The sequence below is a fragment of the Lacerta agilis genome, chromosome 7 (assembly GCF_009819535.1).
Source record: "Lacerta agilis isolate rLacAgi1 chromosome 7, rLacAgi1.pri, whole genome shotgun sequence".
Taxonomy (NCBI): Eukaryota; Metazoa; Chordata; class Lepidosauria; order Squamata; family Lacertidae; genus Lacerta; species Lacerta agilis.
In genome coordinates, this window is record NC_046318.1 from 3,096,320 (window position 1) to 3,118,563 (window position 22,244).

At 44.0% G+C, this 22,244-nt stretch overlaps 3 protein-coding genes across 9 annotated transcripts in view; 1 reads left to right on the top strand and 2 right to left on the bottom strand.

The window, feature by feature from the left end:
- Positions 1-1,093: 1,093 nt before the first annotated feature.
- On the bottom strand, positions 1,094-5,575 carry TADA2B (transcriptional adaptor 2B). 2 transcript variants are annotated; one of them, XM_033154148.1, is made up of 3 exons: positions 5,275-5,575; positions 1,756-2,781; positions 1,094-1,724 (listed from the first exon to the last, which is right to left on the bottom strand). In XM_033154148.1, exons 1-2 carry the CDS (start codon positions 5,542-5,544, stop codon positions 1,789-1,791), a joined length of 1,263 nt encoding a protein of 420 aa, XP_033010039.1. In that variant the 5' UTR covers positions 5,545-5,575; the 3' UTR covers positions 1,094-1,724; positions 1,756-1,788. The 2 variants fall into 2 exon arrangements, with proteins under 2 accessions (XP_033010039.1, XP_033010038.1); XM_033154147.1 differs by having other exon boundaries at positions 1,364-2,781.
- Positions 5,576-5,919: 344 nt separating this feature from the next.
- On the top strand, positions 5,920-9,703 carry CCDC96 (coiled-coil domain containing 96). Its single transcript, XM_033154407.1, has 3 exons — positions 5,920-6,252; positions 6,424-7,119; positions 9,034-9,703. Exons 1-3 carry the CDS (start codon positions 5,920-5,922, stop codon positions 9,577-9,579), a joined length of 1,575 nt encoding a protein of 524 aa, XP_033010298.1. The 3' UTR covers positions 9,580-9,703.
- A 2,822-nt stretch (positions 9,704-12,525) lies between these two features.
- Positions 12,526-22,244, bottom strand: part of KIAA0232 (KIAA0232 ortholog) — a 51,265-nt gene continuing 41,546 nt past the window's right edge. For 5 of the 6 annotated variants that reach the window (XM_033154154.1, XM_033154150.1, XM_033154155.1 and 2 more), the window contains 6 exons: positions 21,260-21,368; positions 19,017-19,121; positions 17,068-17,130; positions 16,745-16,843; positions 15,808-15,905; positions 14,523-15,016 (listed from right to left, as the gene is read on the bottom strand). In XM_033154154.1, coding sequence (XP_033010045.1) covers positions 14,840-15,016; positions 15,808-15,905; positions 16,745-16,843; positions 17,068-17,130; positions 19,017-19,121; positions 21,260-21,368 — 651 coding nt within the window. In that variant the 3' untranslated portion in view covers positions 14,523-14,839. Of the gene's footprint in view, positions 15,017-15,807; positions 15,906-16,744; positions 16,844-17,067; positions 17,131-19,016; positions 19,122-21,259; positions 21,369-22,244 lie in introns of all 6 variants that reach the window. The other variant, XM_033154152.1, reaches the window with a different exon arrangement.

Consider the following 22,244-nt stretch of genomic DNA (forward strand, 5'->3'; position numbering starts at 1 on the left):
TGTGCTACGCCTGCCTCTGATGTGTTATTCATTGCACTAGGGGGAGGAGACACCTTTAAAATTGAATCCACCAACTGGTGTGGTTTATAAAGTGGGAGAATCCAGAATTTTGTGTAAGGTGTATATCAACTCTGAATTCACAGGAGTTTGAGGAATAATCTGTAATCCTGAATAGTTAAGATTCTGTAACTGTTAGTAAACCCCAGTCATCAAGGAAGCTGGTGGTGAAACCTACTTACGGTGGAGCTGCACATAAAGACCTGTGTTTTCACAGCCCAGGGACAGTTTAGCAGGCCAGAAGCATCCCTTTAGCCCTAGGCATCATCACCACAAGCCAATGAAGCCTTTGATGTGCACAGGAGAGCTTGTAGGAGTGCTTTAAAAAAAAACTTTTCCCCATCTACACCATACAGGAAGCTCTTCTTTAGCCACAGCCCCACTTCATAAGTTTGTATAAAGGACAAGGCTCCTGGGCACACAGTCAACTGCCCTAGAATCGGAGAACTGAGAGGGACCATGAAGGTCATCTAGTTCAATCTCCTGCAATGCAGGAATCGTTTTTGCCCAACATGAGGCAAATGAAGAGTTTCATGCTCTCCAGACTGAGCTATCCCAGACTAGATTGTGGTAACAGCAAAGTTATACTTTGTTCCAACAGCTGATAAATGAGCATTTGCATTTGACACGACCCTTTTCAAGCTTACTCATTTGATAACTCTGTAACCTGCTGCATTAAGAGGCAATTTGGCCTAAATCAAGCCGGCCTGCATAATTTGTAATCCAGGCAGCAGTTTAGAAAGCATCAATAGTTTTGCTTCTTGCCCAAGACTGAAAAACCAAGGAAACTGTTAAGATCCCACCCACCTGTCATAGTTTCAAGTGCTGCAAACTTCCCATAAGCACCATTGTGACAGTGGATTCTACTGAACCAGGTAGTGCCTACCGCCATGTTATGGGTGTGTGTGTGTGTGAGGTTTCTACATGAATCCAGAGAAAATCTTTGTGCATGCAAAGATTCTTCAATATGTTTCTTTAGTGTCAAGTAGACGCCAGAGCTGCTGGCTAACCACTACATTCAGAACCACAATGCCAATTACTTGCCAAAGACAAGTCATGGGTCTAAATTCAACTAGCTGGTGGAGCCAGTCTACTCTTAAAATTGCCATGTGTACACTCAAGCAGGTCAGCAGAAACCCTTTTATGCCCTCTTGCATTGCGTTCTTTATGCTCTTCTACTGGTGCAGCAAAATATATTGTTTTGGCAATGAACCATAGCTTATAGCTAAGGATCGTCACTAAAAATCTTAATTTCTCTGTGCTTTTGAAGTTTAGTACCCAGGATTTAGTAAAAAGACACATGCACCCCAATCCTATTCAAGTTTACTCAACAGCAAGTTCCTCTGAATTCAGTCAGATTTACTCCCCAAGTAAGTGTACAGAGGACTGCAGCCTCACTCTGCACTATGTCCATAAGAAGCTGGAGGTCTCCCCCCTCTCCACTCAAATAGCTTCTACAGCAGAGGTGGGTCTCAGTTACTGCCACATTTGCTATACTAGTCAAAGATAAGCGAGTCACATATCCTACAATTATTTTAAGAGCAATTTCCTCCTCTCAAGGAAGCTGTGTGGGTCGCAAAGTACGATCTAGCATTTGCATGATTCAATCCAGAAGAATCCAGTTCAGTTTAGGATTTTAAGCTTTTACAAGAGAATCCTAGGTTTTAAGAAAAGGATAAGCAAGTGAAGTGACTATTAGTTCATACTGTTTCAAGGGAGACAGAACAAGATTCAAGAGGCATCCCTGGATATCCAACCACTTTCAGTTAAGAAGTTCAAAATCCTTTTCTTTAGTACCTTATCCAGGTAACTAGGAAGGCGACTTTTTGATGGAATGCCCTGCCTTTTTTGGAGATGATCTTTAATGATAATAGTTTTAACAGTCACGTAACGTGCTGGACTCAGATTAATAGAGCTACAAAGCACTTTCTCTCGGTCAGATAACAGTTCAAAGCCAGGTAAGTTTTCAATTGCTGCAAATTCCCCGTCTTTACCATCTTCTTTCCCCCTCTTTGAAGTACCAATATTTTTATTTTCTTTCCTTTTCTCTCGTTTGTGTCTAGCTGCTTCATATTCTGCAGATTCTTCCATTTTTGTTATACCATTCCGCCGATATCGTTGTAGTTCCCTAATCTTGGTTCGAAGTACTTTCTCTTTGTGCAAGTTTTCAAAGAAATCATCAAACTCCTTGCAAGACATAAACTGATAGAGAGACCTTAATTTTAACCGCAGCTCTTTTTCTTCTTTTGTGATTTTGCGTTTTGAAGGTTTTTCTTTATCTCTTCTGTCTTTGCCTAAAAAAGCAGGGACCAAGTTGTAGTCACGGGCAATGTTCTTTCGTCTCTGCCTCTCCTTCAGTTTTCTTACATACATGTCCACATGAGCTCTTTTTAATTCTATTTCGACATCATCATCATCATAGTTTACTGAAAGGCCACTGATTAGGGTCTCTGCATCTTGGTCATATTCAATCTCATAATCATCTCGAAGTGGCATATATCCCAGCTGCTGCTGTTCAGCCACTGATATATCTAGAGGTGGCAGAGGCATAGTCAGGCTAGGTGAAAGAGGGCCACCAGTTGGGCAGGTGTGATCAGTCACTCTGTTGGGAATAACATCAGGGATGCAGGCCTTCCCAAGGTTACCATGTATATACATGCTTACATAGTGTTCCATTACTTCCTGAGGCGTCCGTGATGCTCCAACATGAGCAGCCATATCTTCCTAGAATAAAATTAAAATTAAACATATGAAGACCTTTAAAATTATAAGATTATCCCATATACAGTATGTACTAAATGTCAATTTATAGATACAAGCAGTGGCATTCCTTCATAAAACTAGAGAGTAATATTTCACATTATAATACTTTTAAATAGTGTTAGTTAATGCTAGGGCTTGTTCATACCAAGGATTTACCCTAAATAGCAACTATAGTTTGTTATATGCACACACAAAGATCAATGGTGGCTTTGTTGTTGGGTTCTCAACTGCCGCCAGGACCCTCCTGAGATGGCTGAAAATTACTCAGCCCACCACTCACAACATAGTGACAGATGAAGTCCTAATCAGCTGACAATTAATGACATTTTCTAATGATATTTAACCCATCTTTGTAAATTTTAAAATTCTTTGCCACAGTGTTTAGGGAAGCTTTTAATGTGTGATATGTTAATGTATTTGATTTTGTTGGAAGCTGCCCAGAGTGGCTGGGGAAATCCAGCCAGATGGGCGGGGTACAAATAAATAATAATAATAATAATAATAATAATAATAATTAGGAGATCCACAGTTCAGCTTTTCTCATGGTAAGTATAGACATTAACTCCGGAGGTATTGTGGCTCAGCCTTCACATTTTTGACATAATTTATTGATCCAGAAGGCACTAATTTGGTACCCCCCCCCGCCCCGTCCACAGCTCACATGCCTCATTCTTCTTTTACATTCAACCTTTATTCTTATTTCTCAACCCCAAATTACCACTTTTTCTCCTCACTGGTCCTTTTAATCTAACTTCCGTAAGTACTGTCAGTTTGCTTAGAGTAGACCTGTTGAAACTAATGACTTTGTTAGGTCCATTAATTTCAGTGAGTCTACTATAAGTAAAAGTTAGTTGACTACCACTCAAGGCAGATAAACCACATCATCCTGTGCCATGCTGAGCTTGTGCCAGCATGGTGGAAGTGATGGAGAGGTCTTGTAACTCCATTGTCCTTTCCATTTTTATGTTATTTTCCTTCCTACTGTAAATGGCAGGAGCTCCTGAGCTGGAGTAGCTTTCTTTGGGGAGTGTAAGAGGACTGGAAATACATTGGATTCTTTGGTTCACACGCAGCACACATCCTTTTCAGCCCTATCAACTGAACTCCAACATCGCTGGGCTAATGCTGCCACAGGGAAGAGGAATAATACATCGGATCTCCCTCTCAAAGGTCAAAACTCTCTCTGCCCTTCCAAGGACCATAGGATTACAGGAACCCAGTATTAAGATATATTTTAATTCAATGACAACACAAAATCTGTCAGGATGCTTAAGGCAAAGGACCCTAAAACAATCTTAATGTTTGTTGCTTTAGGAACAGAACACAAAAGTCAGCGTATTCTGCTTTTAGAAACGGAAAGAAAAACAAATCCTCCAGTTTTATCTACAGTCAAATATTGGCTTTTGGGTAGATACTCATATGCAAGCAAAAATAATTTCAATTAGAACTGCTACCTTACATTGTAATAAAATATAATGGTTATATCAAGTATTGTAAGTGGTTCGGGGTTAATATTTTTGTTAAATTTTTCCATTTTTGTTTATTATATAACATAATACATGGCATACACAAGTGTGCAGTACATCAGTATACAAGAAATATCCACTAGATTAATAAAAGAAACCAAGACTGAAAATGATTATTTTTCTTCAGTCTTGTAAGCACTCCAGTGCTTTCTCTTTTCACCAGCGCAGAATGATATAATTTTTGTCTACTTATTAACAAGTCCAAAACACAGGTCTGTCAGCAATGTAGCAGCAGCAGTTTTCTGTCCCAGCTGGAGCTGCAGAGTAAATTTCGAAGGCAACCCCACAGAAGCGTACAGGAGTGGCAGCTTGGCTCCACGACCGTGGGTGCCCGGGGCCATGGGTGCCATGCAGCGTGCATGGCCCTGGCACCGAAATTTGTGGGGATGTTGTGGGTGTTCGGGCACCTATGGCGTTGGCACCTATAGGAAGCGTGTCACAGCAGCCTAACAAGTGCCTATACGACTCAGGGGATCTGTGGGCAATGGCCACATGCCTCTTTCCGCAGGAAACAGCTGAAGTTGTGGCAAAGGTACTCCCGGCTGCAGCTGCCACCCTGCCCTTTAGGGCTGCTCCTTAAGAAGTCCAAATATCAGATCGGTTATCCATTAAAGAACAAAACAGCTGGAATTAAACCGCCGTTTCCCTCCACGAGAAATTCAGCTTGCGGGAAGAGAACTTCCGAATTTAGCTTTAGGGGCCAAGGGGAGGCAATTAAAAAGGTTGCAGTGTGTCCCCCCCCCGCCTTAGAATAGTTTCTAACAAATGCGTTCATGCAGAAACCATGGCAAAGGAATAAATGGCACGGGACGCGAATGAGGCCGGGGGGGGGTAGGAGTTGGGGGGCGCCCATGACACGCGAGAAGAGCCCCTCCCGCGCCGTGTGGGGAGGGCCGGACCACCGAGGCGGGGAGCCCTTTCCCCTCACCCAGTTGCCGAAGCCGAACTGCTCGATGGCGTCCAGCAGGAGCTGCTCTTCGCGGCTGCTCCAGCCGCCCTCGGCCTCGGCGCCCCAGAGGGTGAAGCGCCCGCCGTCCACCAGCTGGTAGCCGTGCCAGCGCCGGTGAGGGCCGATCTCCGCGCCCGCCGAGAAGCACTCTGGGCACAGCTCGATGTCGGCGCACTCGGTGCAGCGGAAGCGGAGGGAGCTCACTTCGGCCAAGCAATACACGCAATACTTCTTGCCCAGCTCCGCCATTTTGTTTCCCCCCCCCACCCTCAGGAAAATAAAAAAAGAGGGGGAGGGAGAGCCGGCGCACAGCTGACGTTGGAGAGATTGCGCCGGGGAAGAGGCTCGGCAGGCCACGCCCCCGCCTCCCCACCAATGGAGCTTCGAGGCTCTGCCTTGCGCTTCTTCTCGCAACTGCCGGTTGAGCGGCTCTCCCCTTCGCCTATCAGCTGCTCCGAGAGGTCCGTGGGCGTGGCCCGGGCGACAGCGGCTAATCGAGTTTCGAAGCTCTGGTTCGCGTTTCCCTTAGCAACCGCCGTGCACGCCCACAGAGCGGTTACTGTGGAGACGCGGAGACGCCGGTGTGCGTGTGCGGAGCTGGGGAGGCCGGGATTTGGATAGGCGATGGAGGAGACGGAGAACATGGAGGAGGCGGGCAGGGACCCTGCCGAAGCCCCGCTCCCCCCGCCTGAGCCCGCGGAGGCGCCCCCTGAACCCGCGGAGGAGGAGCCCCCTGAGCCGCCCCCGGTGGAGGCCGAGGTCCCGGAGGAAGCCCCCGCCGCTGGTCCCGAGGAGCCTCCGCCTGCGGACGGGGCCGAGGCCGAGACGGGGGCTGAGGAGACGGGGGCGGCGGCGGAGGCTGAACCGGGGGGCGAAGTAGAGCAGCAGGAGCCGGTCTCCAAAGAGGCCCCCGGCCCGGAGGAAGCGAGCGAGGCCGAGGGGGAAGAGAAGCAGAGGGCGGGAAGCCGCGCCGGCTCCGTCGAAGGAGGGCTGGAGGAGGAGAAGGAGAAGAAGGAGAAGGAGAAGAAGGAGGGCGGCGAGGAGGAGGAGGAGGAGGAAGGGACCTCGCCTGCCGCCGCCGCCGCCGCCGTCCCTGTCCCGGAGATCCAGGAGGCTCTGGAGCCGCAGGAGGAGGTGGCTCCCTCTCGGTCGGCGCTGCTGCCCACCGACGCCACCTTCGCGGCGGGGGAGCTTCTGGAGCCGCCTCCGCTGCAGGTGGGCGTGGATCTGGGGCGCCGGATCAGCCTGAGCCTCCGCGACCTGGAGCTGGGGCGCCATAGCCGGATCTCCCTGGAGGTGGGCAGCAGCGCCGGGAGCTCCGAGGGCGAGGAGGTGGTCGTGGAGACGGAGGAGCAGCGCGAGCAGCGCCTGGCCGAGGAGCAGCTGCGGCGGCAGGAGCTGGCCGAGCAGTACCGGCAGCTGCTGCTGGAGCGGGCTCGCCTGCAGCACTACAACGCCAAGCTGCAGGGCAAGCTGAGCGAGCTGCTGAACAAGGCCAAGAGCAAGGAGCGCGTCCGGCAGGAGCTGGAGCAGCACATCTCGGACAAGGAGCAGCGCTACAGCCGCTACCTGGCCATGCTGGATGAGCTGCGGACCCAGCAGGCGGACGAGGCGGCCTGGTTCCAGAAGGAGATCGACGAAGCCCGGCGCTCCTGCGGCGAGAAGCTGGCCAAGGTAGAGAGCGCCTGGAAGTCCCACCTGGCGCTCAAGATGGAGGTGGCCGTGTACACCGTGGGGCGCCGGCTGGGGAGCAAGCAAGCTGCTATCGACAGAGTGGGCCAGATCCAGGCCAGGGAGCAGAGCAAGGAAAGGGAGATGACCGAGGTGAGACCTGCCTGGAGAAGTCTTGCCCAGGCAGTCCAGCAATGGATTAGACCTGCTTCTCCCCATCACCCATTAACTAAAAAACCCAAACAAGCTCATCGACCCCCTTCAGCCACCTCAGTGCAGCTAGTTAATTCTCCCTTGGAAGTTTATTATTTCTGTTGTGATGCACAGAGTTAATATTTGCACTCCCATTCCATGCTTTACAACTGCTTCTGCATTCCTGTTACAGTGGAGGAGGGGTAGCCAATATGGTGTCCTCTCAGCAGCTTCAGACAGCATAACCAATGGTTTGGGGTGATGGGAGTCATAGTCCATCAACATGTGGAGGGCACCACATTGGCTACCCATGTTAGAGCAATGATACCATAATAGCGCAGTGGTACCTTGGCTTATGAACAGCCCTGTTAATGAACTATTCGGTTTACGAACTCTGCAAAACCGGAAGTAGTGTTCCAGTTTGCAAACTTTACCTCGTTCTACAAATGGAAGCTGAACGGTGGAAGGGCACTGGTGGCGGGAGGCCTCATTAGGTAAAGCGCGCCTTGGTTTAAGAATGGATTTGGTTTAAGAACGGACTTCATGAACGGATTAAGTTTATAAACCGAGGTACCACTGTAGTCAATAACTACCCCGAACATGTTTACTTTCACATTTGAAGCTCCTTTGAAACACTGTACCACCATGACTCCAGGAGTAAAATGGAGTGTTTCTGCTGCCTTGATCTGTAATGGGAATAAGGACCATTTTGTTGTAAGAGAGCATTACATATCAGGTTGAAATAATACGACTATCTGTAACCAGGTACACGCCCAGCAGGCTTTTTCAGCCTCCTCAAATATATATGTATTTAAAATATATATGTATTTAAAGATCAAGCTTGCTTCTAAAGGTTTCTTTTTTAGTATTTAAAAAATGCTATGGAGACCAGGGATAGCCCTGGTGGGCTCCAACAAGCCCACGTTTGCTACTACCCCCTTAATCTGCTGCTCTCTGGCCCTGGGCTTTGACCTGATGATCCAGCCCTAGCTGCATCACTGCTGGGAGGAATAGAAAGAAATGCTGTGCCAAGTGACCCCAAATGTTAAATCAAGTTGAGAGTACTTGCTGTATCTAGTACAGCCTTGTAAACAAGTCCCCTGAAGTTACTAGCCCTTTACTTACCTGATCTAGCTAGATTATTGATATTAAGCAATAGACATGTGTCCTGGTTTACAGTGTACAAAATGATATCTTCCTTCCCAGAGAAGTTATTAAGTTATTAAATAGACACTGGGAAAATAGGGCCATGGGCAAACAAGGGAAGCCTATGTAGCTATTTCCATCACAGGTGCTTAGGCTTATTAGTTACAGATGGAAACTTATGGTGATACAGCTGGTAAAGACTGACATTGATGGGGTTGGATCCAGAGTTCACATAAGCTCCCAACAGATCCTATTCCAACCCCAATCACCTCCATAATACAGTTTCTCACCTGGAAGAGTTTCATTCCCAGTCAACTGTTCCACATACGGTCAATAGGGGAGTTGTGGCTGCTTCTATTCCATTCCTCCAGTTCTTCAAATCTGCTTTGAGTTAAATTCTTTGGGTTGTACTCTAAGTAGCACTAAGTCTTTGGTTCCATCACAGCAAGGGTTTTGTCTCTTTTTATAGGAAATGTATATTTGTGCATACTGTAATTTCCATTTTTAACATTTTAACTTTCCACATGCCTCTCCTACCTTTTTCTGCGGTTTCGTTAAATTCCCTGGAACAGTCTTGGGGGAAATGTGAGCTGTATATGGAGGAGACGGGTGGGGGAAGTCTTGTTGTGGTACAGGTGATCCTTGCATTTGCGCAACTATTTACCGGGTAGTTGAATACCACCCTTGGGGAGGATATCTGTAGACTCACTTCAGTTTTTATCATGCTAGGTTCGACTGGAAAATATAAAGCTGAAACACAGGATCCAAAAGCTTGATGCAAGTTTAAAAGCCATGGAAGAGTTAGCAGAAGGTCTGCACTTAATAGATTTTGAGCAACTGAAAATAGAGAACCAAACCTACAATGAAAAGATTGAAGAGCGCAATGAGGAGCTTATGAAGCTCCGAAAAAAGATAACTAACACAGTGCAAATTCTTACTCAAGTGAAGGAAAAACTGCAGTTTGTGGAAGCAGAGAATCATGGCCAAAGGGCTCAGCTAATGGCAGTTGAGGCTTTAGTGGCCCAAAGGAGAGAGATTCTAACTAAGACTAAACAGGCTAGGGACAAATTGCGAATGGACAATCAGAGGCTTTACCAGAAATGCGGCTTACTTGGGAATACACTGCTGTTAAGGGACTTTGAAGATAAGGTAAATGCTGTTGAAATACTGAATGAAAGGCTGGAGATGCTGAAACGCCATCATGCTGCGATCTCCCTTACTTGCAAAGGGGTAAAGAAGAAAATCAGAGGGGTTACATCTTTTCTACCACTCTAAATTTTATTTTAAATGTCAAAAAGAGAGAAGTAGTGTGTGCACTATAAAATATTACATTAAATAGCAATTAGTTGTTTGTTCTTAGAATCTTTGTTCCAGATATCGTTCCTATTTGCATAAGATAACAATGCTTTAAAACCAAATTTTGTCCAACTGGCTTCCAACTGTCAATTAAAAGTTTTCACAAACTGATACTTGTGCTTAGTTTAATTACTTTCAGCAGGGACTGTATACAAGTAACAACTTGAAATTACTGGTTTGAAGTCCATATTGTGATATAGTTTTCATAATTTATGACCTGGCAATATATCGTGAATCATGGTACAGTGGTGCCTCGCACAACGAAAAACTTGCTAGACGAAAAGGGTTTTGCGATTTTTAGGTGACTTGCAAGACAAATTTTTCTATGGTCGTGCTTCGCAAGATGAAAATTTCAATGCATTCCTATGGGAATTAAATTTCAATGCATTCCTATGGGAAACTGTGCTTCGCAAGACGAATTTTTCGTAATACGAAACGACTCGTGGAACGAATTAATTTTGTCTTGTGAGGCACCACTGTATGTGGGTGGAGGCACACATGCATGCAAAATCACAATGTGGAGAAAACCGTAAAACCAACCAATGTCTCTACACAGCTCCATCCTTATTTCAGATATTGTGATATAGCTTGGTGATATACTGCAATGTTGAAAACCAGATATAGGCCACCCCTACTCAAAAGGCTTCTGAGATTTTTGTCGTATTTGGCTGTTGACCTCTTGGTAAGCTGTTAGAATTCCTCAGTAAATTCTTGTGTAGTTAAAAAGTCTTGTTTCTCGGACTTCCGGCGAGGACGCCATCGCGGGCGGTCGTGGGTCGCTTCGGCAGCAAAGCGACTCAGGCCGGCCCGGGGGTAGGAGCCCCGCTACTGCAAAGCGGGGCTCCGCTAAACCGCGGGTCGAGCGTCCCGCGGCATGGGCCCTCCGGCGAGCCCGCTATGGCTCCGAACCCTTCCCCCATTCCCCCTATAAAGGGGGAGTGGGGGTGAAGGGACCACGGAGCCGGGCTGTGGAGGCATGCCCCAACCGGACCGGCGAAGCGGCGGCCGCTGCTCGCGATGAGCGAGATCGTTCTACCTGGCAGAAGCAAAACAAAAGAAGCCCATTGGCCGTGAGTACGAGAATAATTGAATTTATCTTTGACATTTGGCGCTCCGGAAGATACGATGGAAAGGAAGCCCGTTTTTCTCCCTTTGGTGGAAAGAAAGTAACTGCTTTGATGGCGACTGCTGTTGCAGTGATGGATATAATGTTTCGAATTTGACAAGTGAGACTGACTGAATCCCTTTCGGGGGACTTAAATTGATGGGAATATTTCTTCTTGAAATGGACAGAATGTGGTCTTTTCGCCCTGACTTCAGGGAAAATGGCTGCGGAGTCTTGTGACTGAGATGGAAAAGTACTGTGACTAAGATGGGAAAATATTGAAACCTGATACCCTATGCCCACTTCTACCATGTTGGGTTTCGTTTTCAAGCTGGCTTTGGACTCTGGTCTGACTTACGAACAAAGGATTATTTTTTTGAAATTAGAATTGCTGAACCAGAAATTAACTTTGCTGAACCAGGATGTCGCAAGACAGTTATATCCCACAAAACAGACCCTTCTGAACATGGCTAAAATGGAAGAGAACCTTGGCAGGGAGCTTAAGGGAATTATCGAAGTACAAAGTACAATGTTTTTGCAACTCCGAGATGGTGAAAGGTCCTGTGGGGGTGAGAGACCCAGGATCGGAAGACAATTTATATCCAATTTCTGGGGTGAGAGCCCAGGAATGATGGGGAAAAGATTTATTGATCTACAATCAAAAGATGAATGGAATTTTGAAGCCGAGATGCTGGAATGTGATGATCTGTGTACCCTGATGCTCCCTGCAAGGACTGTTGTAGACTACGTCTGGAGTTGTGGACTTATAAGAAAAGAGGACATTCTGAAAAATGGTTTTGGTGTAAGGTGGAGGAATGTCTGGGGGGAAACCCCGAGATGGCGAGAGAAAATGGTCAGAAAAGGGATAGGGTGAAATATATTAAGGATAAAATTAGGATGGTTTATTATGGTACCCTGAAGCCGGTGTGTTAAGATTTTAAGTTTCTTGAACTAGAGAAGAGATATTTGAATTTCTTTTTTAGCAGCAGTCTGAGTGAAAGAAGATGTTTGATATGATTTGATACAAGAAGTAATATGTTGTGTTATGAAGCTGTATTATTAATTATTATGAAGTAATATTTGGAATAGATATGATAAGATAAGAAGTGATAGATTATTTGGAGTAAAAATTAGATTTTAAGAAGTATGTTTAGTTTTGATTTTTGAATGATTTAATTTCAGAGATGAGAAGTTATTAAAGTAAAATTAGAATTGGAACCAAAGGAGAGAAAACGGGGGAAGTCACCGAGTAATGATTCGAACAAGAAAAGTTTTTTTGTGTGCAAACAAGAAAAAGAATTATTGGTGTGATTTGTTTTATTATGGTTTAATTGTGGGGTTTGTGTTTGGGTTTGTGTTGATGTATGTGTTATGTGTTATGTTGTTCTTTGTTTTGTAAAAACCAATAAACTCTTTATTAAAAAAAAAAGTCTTGTTTCTCTGTTGGCCTGGGCATTTTGGGAAGAGAAGCAGGCACCATTTTTGAGTGCTATATTCAGCTCTGAGTCTAGGTTATCCTAAGACTTTGTTTCAACATATGCTGTTAAGAGCTCTCTCTTTGGGAGGGTCATGCCTGCATCCTTTGTCTCACCTTCAAGAAAATTGCGCCAGTCTGACCTTTTAATCCAACACAGGGATATGTCCCACCCCAGACAAGCCCAGGAGCTCTCAACTTACGTAGCCTTGCTTCTCACAGCATTAATACTCCGAGGCGGAAATTTTGTACATTGATTATAACAACAGACAAAACAACAAAGCTGTCCTTTTATCTTTTTATTTGGTGTTAAGTAACTCCACAAAAAACAAATTCAGTTACTCTGGTGTATGTGAAATCAGAACAATACAACCACTTGAAGCAAAAAAGTAGAAACAAATCCAGCCCAGGAATGAAAAACTGATCCTTCAGTGCTATGGATATGCAATGCGCCTCATACCACAGTGCATTTCAGCATCTCCACTTTTAAATTATCCTTGCAAAAAAACAAAACACAAACTCACACGTCAACCTCCTCCCTGGAAAGCTTCAGAATTTTCTCCATTCAGTTATGGAACAAATAAATATTATTTGTTATTGCCCACACATGAAACATGTACATTTTCAAAGGTGTTAAAATATTAAATCATAATGTAACCAACAACCCTTTCACTGAGATCTACCTAAATAAGCCGAGTTTTAAAAAGTGTGGGTTCTTCTCGCCCACTGCAACATTTCCATTTGGTCATTTCTTAATGTAATAATGACTTACTAGTTAAGTTAATCATTATGATTTATCAGTTTCGCTCTTTTTGCTTTCATGTTGACAGACAATATTCTCAGTGCATGTGCTATACAACTTTTTTTAAGGAAGCTCCAGAAGAAAGTAAATATATAAAAACTTATCCCGAATCTCAAATAAGAAAAAAAAAACCAAACACTCTAAAGATTTGTTGTATGAATGCTAAAATAATGTAGCTTAAAAGCAGTTATTAATAACATTTCCCTGGAAAGTACAAACCAAGCCAATGGAGTTAAAGTTTCAACAGAAAGGATACATGCAATCTTACAAGGTGTTGATACCCTAGATCTTAAGTCATGTTCTATCAATTAAGAAAAGGCAACAAAACTCAAATTTAGTTCAGCTCACTAGCACAGAATAAAAATTTCAAAGCCAGTTCAGCTTAATATTTGAAACAACTATAATTGTTAGGAGTTTCTTGCCTATCAAAATTAATGGCTTAGCATTTTCAAGTCAATAGTAAACTTTCTGCACTTTCTGATGTCTTAAACATGCTGCTATTGTATAGATCTTTTTTTAAAAACTATGAAATGGTACAAACCAATATTGCTCCTCCTGGCTCTTATGATTTGCATAATACGTTAGTAGCACAAGGAGTTGATAGTCTTGCACAGTTACAACTTGACAGATGCATTGACTATGTTAAAATAAACTTTAAGAGCAGGTCACATAAAGCAACAATCACTACTGCAATCACACATGTAAGTCGTCATCACATTCCCCACTCCCACCCACAACACACAACTTACTCCTAACATTCTCTCAGGACACAAAGATCGCTACAAGATTTACTAAATTAGAACCACAATAGTAGCCAACTGCAGGAGCCACAGGATTTGTTTTGAGTGACACGCTAATCCTTCGCCTATAGATTACCAAAGACTGAATTTCAATATTATTTCAGTTATTCAAGCAACATCTTCGCAGCTTGTGAAAAAGCTCATCATCTATTAAATTTATCCATTGGGTTCAACAGTGCAACCCAAAGTACACTTACACCTAAGTACCATTGAAGTAAGTGTGCTTGGGAATCAGGACATAGTGTCGTTTTTAATCATCTACTTTACAGAACTGAGCCCTGAAAGAGATGAACCAAGAAGAAATGAGGGAGAAGCAAGAAGAGAGGGGGGGGCGGATAGTGTTTCTTTCCCAGGCCTGCAAAAATCCTTGGCTGCTTCAGTTAGCAAGAACAAACAATATTTTCAACTGTGTTAGTTTATATGCGAGTTAGGAGAGATCCTAGAATAGAAAACACAGTTTCTGAAAGTCTCTAAAGCACAGCCCTAGTTTTCCTACTCCAAAGTTAGAAGATGTTAAAGACTGGACAAGCCACACATGTTGTCCTCTCACATTCAGAAAGGCACTGTTAAGTATTTATCTCCCAAATCTTAAAAGCCAAAAGATAAAATCTCTGAATAGCTGTGGACACTGCAATGCTAGCTAGATAGTAATACTGATAAGGCTACAGTTAAAAATAAAAATAACTGCAGCTAAGATGCAAAAGAGCAGTGATACTACCATGACAAATCACATGCACATCCATTCTTGATTTGACAACACAATCTAATCTAGGTCCAAATGGCCAAGTTACTAACAGTTTGGAGGGAGAGAAAAAAAAGCCTTCAATGGGACAATGTTCCCAACTATTGAAAATAAAATATCAAGAAGAGAAAGATAAATACACTTCTGAATCCATTAACCCAAAGGGAAACTCAATTCATTGCTGAGTCACAGACCTTCAGGAAGAGTTTTCCATCTCATGCTATTATTAAACCATACTTTTTTTACTCTGCAGTTTTTATAGCTGAGTTCGAGAGAAAAGCTCTTCACAAGGATCTGCCCATCCATTTCCACCTTCTGATGCTGTGCCTTCAGAGCTGGGGCTGTCACTGGAGTATAGCTTCTTCCTAATGCCATTTGATTTTGTTTCAGAACTTCTAGGATCTGCACACCTTGCTTCATGTACAGAAGAAACCTAAAGATAGATACTTTATTGTCATTGTATGTAAATTAAAAGGTAGAATACAGCTTTGCAAAAGAGAAAATAAAACTTCCCTTAGTAAATAAACATTCAAACATTGTACAGAGGAACCTTGGTTCTTGAACGCCTTGGTACTCGAACATTTCCGCTCCTGAATGCCAGAAACCCACAAGTGAGTGTGCCAGTTTTTGAATGTTTTTTGGAAGCTGAACATCTGATGTGGTTGTCAGCTATTGTTTCTGGGGTGCCTGCGTCAATCAGAAGCTGTGCCTTGGTTTTCAAACGTTTCGGAAGTTGAACGGACTTCCGGAATGGATTACATTCAAGAACCAAGGTACCACTGTACAGTAATCCTATATACAGAAAAGCTAGATCTCAGTGTTACTGCACTATGATTACACATTTTGACTGAGATCCAAAGAGAGTTACGTGCACACAATAGGGGCCTTCATTCTCCCCATTTCTCACTGCACCCTCTGGGCTCTATCCATCTATAAGAGGATTCAACATGATGTGAAAAGCTGTGTCTGAAAAGGAAAGTCAGCAAGTGCTCCTCTGCAACCTCAAGTGCCTCCCATTCACACATGAGCCCTCTTCAGGCACTCTCCTCATATGAACACTTCTGTAGGGACAAGCTTGATAAGCCTTATTTCTCCCTGCCTGTCTCCACAAATTGAGAGGCAAACTTCTGAAACGGGGAATCTCCTCTACTCACTGGGGTTCCGCGTGTGATTTAGAACCGATTTCCAGTTGCGCTGGCTATTGCGAATATCTGCCAAGCTTACCATATTAAAATCGAGAAGATGTTCTTCACACTGCGCTATTTCTTCCACATCTGCAAATTCTCCAATACTATTCTCTCTCTTGACATTTGTGCAGCATTCTTTCAAAGTTTTATTTCAGATAAGGGGGAGAGAGAGAAAAACAGAATTCCATTACAAAATGTTGGTTTTTTTTAAAAAAGTTACATTTCAGTGGCACAGTGTCTTTATAATGTTTTAAACAAAAGTATCCAGTTTGGTCAATTCAGAAGTCAAAAGACAAGCAGAACTGCAACAGAGGCTAGTGAAGGAAATACAGGTATCTCTAATCAGTTCAACTGGTCAAGTGACTAAACAGAATCATGGTTTTAAAATGTTTTTTTATTTCTTATTTTAATACAGTGGACCCTCTAGTTACGTACCGCTCCAAATACGTAACTTCTGGTGGCAGGGGGCGGGGACTTTCACTCTATTGCTTGTCACTGCCGCTAATCAATAGGGATCCCGTGATCAACCATGATCATCTGGAGATCGACCGGTCGATCGTGGTCGAGTGGTTGGACACCCCTGCTCTAGTATTAAGGCCATAGGCAAGATACAGACATTCAACCCAGGTGGGCTATTGTGGATAATCTCTTCCATTGTATGTCCTCTAAAGAAATCTGAGGTGACCAATAAGGGGAAAGACTTCCCTAACTGCTTAGCCACCATAAGAAAAGCAATTCAGTCACAGATTTTGTTGAACCATATCAGTTGTGGAGTGTGGCCTGACAGTACCACAGAGCGGGGGTTGCCTTATTTTTGTTTCCACAGGAGTCCTCTGCCTTCGAAAACTTTGTTAACAGACAGAGGGGTTCACTGGTGCAGACTTCCCTGAGTGCAGTTACACCTGCCTGTCATTCAGCTTTCAAAGGCACTAAACCCCTGCACAAAATGGTAGCAACTCTAGAGAAAAACTCACTGGTGGTTGCTGAAGCTGTAGACATCCCTTGCGGTCTGCATGTCATGTTCTGCGAAGAGCATTCTTGCTTCTGTGTATGCAGGATGGTTGCTGGATTGCCTGAGGAGACAAGTGAAACATAGGTAAGGTGGTTACAAGATGTTAGCTGTGACCCAGGTAATGAGTAAATGAAAAACAGTGCCAACTCTTGAGTCTTTTTATTCTAGAGGCAAATGCCTGGGTCCTTTTTCTTCAAACAAGAATGCTCTCACCTCTTAGCTCTGCTGGTGCCAGTATTTGGAAAGACCCATTGGAGATAACATTGTTCTGGGCAAAGTACTTACTCATCAAATGTAGAGTGTCTCTCTCCTGCGACTGTTCTGCTTCAATATAACCTGGTTCTGATCCTGCAAGGGAGAACACATTATAAGTTTTGCTAGTGGTAAGAAAAGGTGGAGTGGATTGCTTGGCTTTTATTGAAGTTGGTTGCACTTCCATTTGTGGTGTAGGTGGGTGTGGACCAGGTGTGCAGCCTGGGAGTCATTCTGGACTCACAGCTGTCCATGGAAGAACAGGTTAATTCTGTGTCCAGGGCAGCTGTCTACCAAGCTCCATCGGCTGAGACGCTACTCACCCACAGACTGTCTTGCCAGTGATGCATTCTCTGGTTATCTCTTGCTTGGACTACTGCATTGAGCTCTATGTGGGGCTACATTTGAAGATGACTCAGAAACTATAACTAATCCAGAATGTGGCAGCTAGACTGATGATTGAAAGTAGCCGCTGGGACCATGTAACACCAGTCCTAAAGGTTCTACACTGGCTTCTAGTATGTTTCCAAGCACAATTCAAAGTGTTGGTGCTGACCTTTAAAGCCCTAAACAGCCTTGGCCCAGTATACCTGAAGGAGCATCTCCACCCCCATCGTTCAGCCCGGACACTGAGGTCCAGCGCCAAGGGCCTTCTGGCAGTTCCCTCACTGCGAGAAGCAAAGCTACAGGGAACCAGGCAGAGGGCCTTCTTGGTAGTGGCGCCCACCCTGTGGAACGCCCTCTCATCAGATGCCAAAGAGATAAACAACCAGCTGACATTTAGAGGACATCTGAAGGCAGCCCTGTTTAGGGAAGTTTTTAATGTGTGACGTTTTGGTGTATTTTTAATTTTTTTGGGAAGCTGCCCAGAGTGGCTGGGGAAACAGAGCCAGATGGGTGGGGTACAAATAATAATTTATTGTTGTTGTTGTTGTTGTTATTTGCTACCTATACAAACTAAAACAAGACACCTTACCCACCCCCATGACCTCCCTCCACCACGGTCCGACTTAATTTTTAATTTAATTAATTCATTCAATTTCTAAAAATCTTCATCTTTATCTCTTACAACCATTTCTGATTTTTATTTTCACCTTTACATACTTACATACTTAATCTATACTTGCTAACCATATGTTTATATTCACACATCGACTTTACATGTTTCATTTATGCATATTAACATAATCTTTAAATAGAGCATTTCTGAGAATGTGACTAGTAAATCCGCTATGCACTTTAGCTTTATTATAACCAAGACAGGCATGCCATCCAAACCTGTTACAATGGCTCTTAAGGTCTAAAATGCCTGTTCTTTCCAGTGTTATCCAATCTTTTATCCAGATTAGACATTCCGTCTAGGGGAGTGGTTTTCCACCACTGTGCTATAGCACCCTAGGGTACCTTGAATAATGGTCAGGGACGCTACGGGCCACACTGGCCTCTGTCCCTCCCTCCTCTGGTGCCCCCTCATATCTCTGCCTCCCAAAAGCTTCTACAGCTGTTTGTTGCAGCAGCTCTGGCTACAAACTCCCCAGGTGAATGGTGCCTCTGGGACTGGCCAGGGGGTGCTTCCCAGGCCCCTGCGGGAAAGTGTGAGGAGGCACCTCTCTTTGGGGCAGGGGGATCAACTGTGGTTGCCAAGAGGACTCCCAAGGAGAGGGGAGAAGTGGAGGCTGAGAGAACACTCCACAAGGGAGGGTGTTCAAAAACGGGTGAGGGGCTGCCAGTTCTGAAGGCAAGGGGTGACCTAGCTGGGCTTCGGAGTCTCACAGGGGTGCCACAAAAATAATGTAGTTTGTCATGGGAGACATTGACCTAAAAAGGTTGAAAAACTCTGTTCTAGGGTAGGAGAGGAAAACCTTCTGGCCATGGGTGCACATTTTGGGATGCTTATAAGGAACAGATGGAGGATGCTCAGGAGTCTTAGTTTGAGGAATGGACCACCACATTCCTGGTTACCCACCACCCACCCAGATTACCTATGTAGGGTGGCTTGTCCTTCAGCTTCCAGTTGCTGTAGTGGATTTGGGATTCCTGGTGCATGTGTGTGTCTGGAGTTCGGAAGCAGAGTACCTGTAAAGGGTCTGAGAGCACAAGAGTTATCCATCTACCCTTCCTATCTTCCTTGGTGGTTTGCTGTTTGCACAAAGCACCTTTTTATCAAGTTCATACTTGTATAGTCATGTGTTTCTGAACAGAGAGCCCTAGCATGATGTATGAGCGATGTTCCCTTGCCAAAGCTTATATACTCCTGGTGATGTGTTGCAATTGGCTGCCAAACTGGAATCTTATTCTGAGATATGGGAAAGACAGAGGCAGCAGCCATCTGAAGTGCTCCACTAAGAAAGTGTCTGAATTCTTGTTAACACCCTTTTCATAGGTGTAACACCAGGGGCAAGATCAAGTCCTATGTGAGCAAAGGAGTCCAACTTGGCTCCATTCCTCTTCAGTCATTCCCCCCCTCCCTCGGCCAGCTAGTTCGGCAGATGTCTTAACAATGGTTTTATGGTCCCCGGTTGTAGCCCCTCTGCACCCTAATTAGGGCGAAAACATGGCTTCAAGAGAAGGTTCCCCCCCCCCAAGCCTAATTGGTGTGTGTGCGGGGGGAGATCTTCCTCAAGATTGCAGCTGGGGAGGGAAAATTGATCGCTCTTCAGGAGGATCACTCCAACCTCCCAAATCAGGTTTGGAAAGAGCTAAAATGCTTTTTCTAATCTTAATTCTGAGGGCGCTTGTGTGGTTGTGATGTGTGAGTGGTTGTGGTGTACACTAGGCCTGGGCGTTGTATCAATACATCAGCTAGGACCGGTATGAGGGCCAGAGAGCAATGGCTGCTTCACCTGCAATAAACACTGGGTAAAACCGCCATTGTGCTCTGGCCCTCGTATCCCAGAGGGACTGCATAGGAAGGTTTCTTTATATTTCTCCGCTAAAGGGTGTGGCTGCCCGCGCCTCAGTGGAGCAGCTTAATGAAGTCCCCGCTGAGGGACACACAAGCTGGAGGCAGGGGGCTTGATCAGCCGAGAAGCCGGCTTTCTCAAACTGCCCACTTCTCAGCTGATCAAGCCCCCTGCCCTTCGGCTTGCGTGAGCTGGAGTGGGAACTTCTTTAAACTGCTCCACCGATGGGCATAATTTTCTCTTCTGGCCTGTCAAGCTTACAATGGCACAGAGAGAACAAAAAAGACCCAAGTGAGGAAATGGATCAAACAGAGGCTAGATATTTCTATCATTTTCTTGGATTAGCAGGAAGCAAGAAGTTAGTTTAAATGGTAACATTCCTTTGTAAGATTGTTCACATTTTAAATTAAAAGCTAAAAGTTGCATTTCAGCTGGCTGGCGCGCAGTTTGTTAAAGCTCATTATGTCTTGCATGTAGAACCTATGTAGAAGGGAGTAAAGCACGATTACATTCCATAGCACATACTCCCAGGTAGGTATGTTGCATAAGACGGTAGTCTTGACACAAAATAATTTGGCCTCTAAGGTGCCATACAACTCCTTGAAATACTGGGGCATTCATACATATAAAAAAATTAAAAAGCCAAAATCCAAAATTCCCCATATTTTGATGCTTATATCAGAAATAACATTCACTTTACTATTTTTAAACATTTTTTAAACATTTGAGTTTACAGTCTTCGACGTATGAAGGAGAACAAACTATAAAAAGCAGTGCAGCTATTCAGAAGTCAAGAGGTGTTTTTTTAAGCATGTGTTCATCAACCTATATAAAACCTTAAGCTATACAACTTCAGTTTTTAATCAGACAATACAGTGCTAATAAAAAACAGTGTTGATAAAATGTTTATAATATTGTTGTGTTCTCCTGGGGTGAGTGGACTACACAGCCAGCCATAATTTGTAGACCCTGTCTGTAACATCCCAGAGTTTCCCCTCAGCATGCAGACACCCCTCTTGTTTTTCATTAGTCCCACTGTAGCTTCATTTCTGTCAGCACTCACCACTTCAGTTGTGAGATAGTAGCTAAAGATTAAATACAGATGACCATTCTTGATATGCCAGAAACTACTTTGTAAGCTCACAACACTACTGCAGTGATAAGAATGCATGGGAAGCGGGTGGGTGGCAATTCCCCTCCAAAAGTATGTTTGGCATACTTAATGGTTACAACTGGGTACATGCTCAACTGTGTTCACCTTCTATGTCTGCTCAGATATAGTGTGTTCAATTCGTTTTAAGAAAGTTAAAAGATGCTGCTACCTTCAAACTGCGATGCAGGAAAGAGTGGTGTGTAAAGAGCTTTCTCCCACCAGCACTGCTTCGCTTGATTGTAGCTTATTTTCTGAAGATCATTATTCAATACAGGAAACTGTTTTGAGAATAACTGTATTTTAGTTTAAGAGATAAAAGACTGCACTAAACTGCACTTCTGCTTACTGATTAATCTGTAGCCAAAAGACATTTAAATGTTGTTTAAAAGTTACAGTTGCAAAGTTTGTGTCTTTTGATAGAGTGACGATATTAGCACCAATTATACTCATGCAGCATTGACTGAGAGGTCAGACCCACGGAAGCTTATTCCCAGATTCAAAGCAGTTTGTTTCCCAAGAAACAGAAGAGAAGAGCAGAAGGTATTTGTGCTCAGCCTTGAGATCAACACCTATGTTTGAATTGGGTCCCAGTTCATACTTAATCCCTGTTTGGCGATGACAGGTGGAAAGTCATGTGTTCTGCATTCATTCAGCTGCTCTGTAGTTCTCTGGCTTGGGGCCCTCAAAAATCCTCATATTGGTAAGAGCAGCCATTTTTTATAAGCCCAAACGGCTAATAATTCATGCTTTAAATTTTAATTTTAAAATATACTTCAAAGTCACAAATTCAAGCCAGCCTTTCAGTTGCTAGATTATATAGAATGACTGGAAAATAAATTCTGAAATCCTCCATCTTTTACCTTTCATTAAAAAAAATTAATCATAACAGTTGGATCAGGACTATACATTTTAGGCAGGTTGTCAAATTCTTCCAACAAGCAGCATAATACAAGAATAGAACAATGATTTTAGAACACCTTTGAGTATTTACATAGGTTCTTAATATAGTGCAACAGCTATATCCTGCCCAACAGGGTTAGACAGCAGGTTGGAAGAAAATGGTATTGTATTTGCTCACTGAGAGAGGTTTGTTCTCTTAGCAGTCTGGATGCCAACCCTCTCTCTCGTGTTCATCTACTGCTTTCTTGAGTATC

Coding starts and splice junctions, on each gene's coding strand:
- CCDC96 (XM_033154407.1), top strand. CDS start 5,920: ATGGAGGAGACGGAGAACATGGAGGAGGCGGGCAGGGACCCTGCCGAA. Junction 6,253..6,423: donor AGGGGGAAGAGAAGCAGAGG/GCGGGAAGCCGC, acceptor CTGGAGCCGCAG/GAGGAGGTGGCTCCCTCTCG. Junction 7,120..9,033: donor AGGAAAGGGAGATGACCGAG/GTGAGACCTGCC, acceptor TTATCATGCTAG/GTTCGACTGGAAAATATAAA.
- TADA2B (XM_033154148.1), bottom strand. CDS start 5,544: ATGGCGGAGCTGGGCAAGAAGTATTGCGTGTATTGCTTGGCCGAAGTG. Junction 2,782..5,274: donor AGTTCGGCTTCGGCAACTGG/GTGAGGGGAAAG, acceptor ATTTTATTCTAG/GAAGATATGGCTGCTCATGT.